General features: G+C 33.0%; 1 protein-coding gene across 1 annotated transcript in view; it reads right to left on the bottom strand.

Annotated features, from left to right (window-relative positions):
• Positions 1-515: 515 nt before the first annotated feature.
• Positions 516-6,000, bottom strand: part of Smp_161670 (beige/beach protein-related) — a gene marked incomplete at both ends in the record, with an annotated part of 112,157 nt that continues 106,672 nt past the window's right edge. The window contains 5 exons of the mRNA XM_018791404.1: positions 516-733; positions 1,403-1,764; positions 2,005-2,178; positions 5,123-5,276; positions 5,784-5,988. Of these exons, the coding sequence (XP_018645460.1) occupies positions 516-733; positions 1,403-1,764; positions 2,005-2,178; positions 5,123-5,276; positions 5,784-5,988 (1,113 nt within the window). The remainder of the gene's footprint in view (positions 734-1,402; positions 1,765-2,004; positions 2,179-5,122; positions 5,277-5,783; positions 5,989-6,000) is intronic.

Genomic DNA, 6,000 nt, shown 5'->3' with positions numbered 1-6,000 from the left:
ACCATCACTAAGTACAAATCGTTCAAGTAAAAACAAACGAAAAGAAAAACTCGGTTAGCAACAAAATATACAAAAAAAATTTTTTCAAAAAAAAAAGAAAGATCCCAAAAAATAAAACTAGAATCGATTATTTTTTTTATTGTATACAAAACAAACTATACTACTGAAATGATGACTGCATCCAAAGAGAATCTTCTATGTAAACAAAGTTATTTCTTCGGTAGAACCTTATCAAACTCTTCAAGATAGATTTGTATAAAAATACTGTACGGTCACAATGAAACAAAAGTAGAGAGAATATAAAACCGAAAAAAAAATTACTGTTACGCAATATGTTGTTGTAGTAGTTGTCTTTTTGTGTATTTGTTTTTTGGCTACTGATTAAAAACATAGTAGTATAAATCTTTGGCAAAAATTTATATCCCATCGTTTCTTACACCTGTTACTCCCGATGAACCAAAAGACGCCGACGAGCATTCTCCAATCTAGTTAATACTTTATAAGTAGAACAATCCTTATATTTGTTTTGTTACTAATCTTGTTTTATTTTTCTTTCGAATAGTTTGAAAAATAACTAAACGTTTATTCATTAATGATAATATAATATGAACACCTTCAATAAGATGTCCATTATGTGATAGATTAGATACTAATGATATATCATTAATGCATTCATTGAATTTAATACAATAAATAGGTATTAATGTTTCAGCAAGTAATATCATAAAATGTCCTGTATTAAATGATATAAGTAGATGTTGGGATATAATATGACTTTGACAATCATCTTGATATTCTACACAACCAACACCGCCGTCATCACCGTCATCATCATCGCCATCATCACCATTGTTATCTTCTTTACGAAATATACTACTTTTTGATAAAATTGGTGTTGATGTAAGTAGAATACGTGTAACAATGATTTGATTCAATTCTATACTACTTAATTGTGAATAATTAGTAGTATAAATAAATGGTGAAATTTCTAATAATTTTTCACCTGTCGAATTAAATAAACTTAATTGAGGTCCATTTTTTCGGTTATTTATTATCGAATTATAATTCCATTGTATATATATGAAACCTAATCTAGATGATATAAGTATATGATGGACTGTTACCATATTGGTATATGGAGATATCCCCCCTGTATTAGGATAGATATTCAAGGGGAAATGTAATTCATTGGATTCAAGGGTATCCAACTTAAGTACACGTGACCAATTAGATAATTTGACACTAAATAAATAAATTTCATAATTCTCATTAGTTGCCATGACACCTGTATCTAAGGTCATATTTAATGAAACACATGTAACTGGGTTACCATATGAATTACCATAAAAAAATTTAATAATTTTAGCTAATTTTTTTGGTTTATATTGAGAAATAGATAGACCAGCATGCTTATACAGTAAACTATAATCCATATTAGGTAGATCTAATGTATGATGTAATAATCTTAATGATTGATTATGAATATCATCAAGAGATTCCATTGAAATAGTTCGATCATATGATGAACCATCTTTTGAATCTTGTTGTTTTTGAATGGATAAACTATCTTGACTACTGAAAAGTACATCACTATTCAAAGATGTTCTTTGATTGAATGAAGCAAATAATGGATCGTTCATAAATGGGGAATCATTATAATGATGAAGCTCTGAAAGATCTTCCATATCGTTACTGCCATCAATATCATTGATATCTTCTTGATCTAAATGATTAAAATCCCATATAGCACATGTACCATCATAACTACCAGTTATAATATAACGTGATTTATTATCATTATTTAATTGATTAATTGAATATTTATTGATTTTATTAAAATCCCCATGATATTTAAATGATTGTTGATCAATAAAATTAAATATAGAATCAGTTGCTAAGCAACTAATAGTATCTAAGTGAGGAGTTGTTAATAGAGTATAAATTTTTGATTGATATATATTATATATAATAAGATGATTATTCCAATATCCACCAATAAATAACCATTTATTATCATAGGTTAATGCAAATAGTTGTGAGGTACTATTGTTATTGTGAAATGATGAAGATGAAGATGGTTCCATTGAAGGAATATTTAAACAAAATATTTCATCAAGTTTAAAATGTTTAGTATTTTCATGAAAATGTATCCATGATAGATCAAATGGTCCAATAGAACTATTGAAACAATGAAACAAAGAAAGAAAGTGAAAATAGTTACCTATTTAAGAATAAGTCTATATAAAGTACTTTGTTGAATAAGATCAGGACTCAGTGATTAAGTGGATAATTTTGATAGAGTACCGGTTACGAGTCCGAGAGTAAACATCAACTCTGAGATACAGGTACATCCACCTGACAAGTTCGAAATAGGATGAAGTGTCGTATGTCGTGAATTTCACTATTAGACACTAACCATCTTTGCTTATAAATCTTATGACTTCAGGCAATATCGAGGCATCTCGCATAGGATGCACATATGCCAATAAGAGACTGATCAATTTCAGTTCTAATTAACAATGGGAAGATACAAGTAAACAACATCAAGTGAACTTAAACTTCACACCATTGCACAAGCAAGTGACTATCAGGACTGAGTAGCTAAGTGAATAACGTGATAAGGTTTGAAGCGAACGGTACTGGGTTGGAGTCCTAGAGTGAACATCAATACTGAGATTCAGGTACACGGATGGGACGAGTGCCGAATAGGACGAAGTGACGCGCTTCCTGGATTCTACTACTAGTCACTATCTATCTTTGCTTATAAAGCTTATGACTTCAGGTAATATCGAGGCAGTCCGCACACAATACACATATGCTAATAAGAGACTGATGAATTGCAGTTCTAAATAATAATGGGAAGATACAAGTAAACAATACTAAGTGACTTGAAATTTCATCTCATTGCACAACCAGGTAGCTTATAGGACTCAGTAGCTAAGTGCTTAATGTGATAGTGTTTGAAATGAATGGTAATGGTTTTGAGTCCCAGTGTGAACATCAACTCTGAGATGCAGCTAATGAGTTCAAAATAGGACGAAGTGACGCGCTTCCTGGATGCCATTACTAGCCACCATCTATCTATCTTTGCTTACGATGTTGAAAATTGTTAGAAGTTTAATTACTTTTGATTGAATAGAGATGATTGGTAGTTAGCGATGAAATTCACAAAAACATGCTCTAATTAGATACTTGTTAATAAGATGTTCATTTCCGGAATCAACACATGGTAACTTAGTTTTTTTTTAATGTTCAAACATCTAACACAACATTCACTTATCTTAATCATCAGAAGGGGTTTTGTGGAGATTTAGTATTTTCGTAGTTGAAAGCGTGAGTCAATTAAAGCTAGACCACCATGGAAAACTTGGAAACACTGGACGGCTGTTTCGTCCTATTGTGAGACTCCTCAGCAGTGCGCGTACACAACCTTGCCTCGCGAGATTCGAACCCAGGACCTACCAGTCTCACGTCAGAGCACTTAACCGATAGACCACTGAGCGCACTGCTGAGAAGTCCCATAATAGGACGAAACGGCCGTCCAGTACTTCCAAGTTTTCCATAGTGGTCTAGCTTCAATTGACTCATGATTTCAACTATGAAAATGTTAAATATCTATTATGAATACCTTAGAAGGCAAGTCCTAAACAAAGGTTTAGTCAGAACCAATCAGGTATTTGTTATATCCTAGTGAAGGTCAGTCATCCCCCCCCATCACATTAGATCAAGTCTAATATTCTATTAGTTAGATATTTTCATGTTGATAATATTCTTATGAATATGGAGATTTACGGAGATTGTAGCATTTTCACAGTTGAAACTAAGAGTTGGTCTAAGCCGGCCGGAATACAACGGTTTTGACTTCTAACTTCGATCGATCTATGATCTTGCGCAACCCTTCATTCATTGCCTTAATTTACTGGATAAATGTCTCACACCTGACACGGATTTGACTCCACTGGTCTCAGCTTCTCATAACAACTCCAGGAAATTCATCCTGAGGCTAGTCACTAGTGAGTACAGGATTGTTATGAGTATTAAGAAATTTTTCCTAACAAGTATGATATCGCGATTTTCAAACATTTCATGTAATTCAGTTTAAATAATCAGGTAACATTCTTAGATGTTATAAAAAAAATTGTGTCGCGTTATGTAACACCCCTTACATATTCAAAAGAGATTTGATAAAAATTAGTGTTCGATTAGCTGTTTAGTTTATGGTGTAGTTAATACTCTCTTACTTACTTATTTACGCCTATTACCTTTCGTGAAGAAGCTTGGACCGCCCACTAGCATACTCCTCCCAAATTTGTCCTGCCAAATCCTTTCCAGTTATTTCCACTTGCTATTCATCATTTTGATATCTGCTTCTAGTTCCTGATTCTGTGTTCCCTGGTTTTTCTCTTTCCTTTGCTTCTTTACCTTCAAGATCCGAATTCAGCACTTGTCTCGTGATGCAGTTTGGTGAATTCCACAATGTATGTCCTATCCAATTCCAACATATTTACTTAGTTTCCTCTTCAGCTAGAAGCTGGTTTATCCTCTCCTACAGAAGGTTGTTGCTGATGGTATCTGGCCAGCGACTGTTGAGTACTTTGTGTAGACAACTGTCTATAAATACTTGTACTTTCTTGACGATGGATGTTGTAGTTCTTCACGTTTCAACCTCGTACAGCAGAACTGTGTTGAGGTTCGTATTCAAGATTTTGTCTTTGATATTGATTGACAGCTGTTTTTAGTTTCATATGTTCTTCAGTTATAGGAATGCCGCCCTTGTTTTGCTAATCCTTACCTTAACGTCTGTATCCGATCCTTCTTGTTCAGTGAACGGTTGTTCAAACTTCATGGATTGGTTGAAGTTAAACATTAACACCGTTGGATGCCGGCCGGCTCAGTGGTCTATCGGTTAAGTGCTCAGGCGAGAGACTGGTAAGTCCTGGGTTCGAATCTCGCGAGGCGGGATCGTGGATGCACATTGTTGAGGAGTTCCGTAATAGGACGAAATGGCCGTCCAGTGCTTCCAGGTTTTCCATGGTGATCTAGCTTCAATTGACTCATGATTTTTTGATTGATTTCATATAATTCACTGAACATTCCAAGAATTTTCTAACAATTAACTTACCCATATTGTGATGAATGATAAGTATCATAGAATAAACCATATTGTTCAAGTGGTTCAATATTAGTCATATCATCATTTTCTATAGATTGTTGATCAGATGATGGTAACCAGAAATATCGATTAATAATACCTCTATTATTAATAGTATAAATAGCTGATGCTAAACGTTCCCAATTCGATTTTATTGATACCTTTTCAGAAATTGCTGTTGTCGCTGTCGCTGTCGCTGTTGTCATTAATCCAGAAGTCGTTGTTGCTGAAGATGTCAACGTTAACATAGATGAACTTCCAGTAGAGAATAAACGTGTTTTTAATAACTTAGTTGAACGATAAACATCCAAATAAGATGTATCATTATTCAATATAATTGAATCTATTTTAGATGGACAACAAAATGCTGGTATAACAGCTAGATAAATAGAACTTAATTGATTGATTGGATTATCATTTAATTTTAATGTATCAATAGTAATACCAAGATTATTAAGATTTGGATCATTTAATAGATACCATCTTGGATTGATTAATTGAATCTTATTTATTAATGTATGAGTATTGAATATTGAATTGAAATATTCATCATTTGCATTATGATTATCAGATAGAAGACGTTGAAAAAAGGTTGTCGATTTTGTACTACTGGGGGTACTTCTGGGGGTACTGCTAGGAGTACTGCTGGAGGTACTGTTGGGTAGAGGATTCATTAAATCTTGTTGAAATGTGAATTGGGTAATTGATTTCTGTTTTTTTATTGATTTATCATTTTTATAATTAGCTAGAGTTAATAAACTAATAACAGGTAATCTATATTGATGATATAATAGAGATAACCATTCAGAATAAGTTAAACGTTTTGGATGTGGTTCCTGTAATGACAA

The sequence above is a fragment of the Schistosoma mansoni genome (assembly GCF_000237925.1).
Source record: "Schistosoma mansoni, WGS project CABG00000000 data, chromosome 3 unplaced supercontig 0077, strain Puerto Rico, whole genome shotgun sequence".
NCBI lineage: Eukaryota > Metazoa > Platyhelminthes > Trematoda > Strigeidida > Schistosomatidae > Schistosoma > Schistosoma mansoni.
This window is presented reverse-complemented; position numbering and strand designations above follow the sequence as displayed.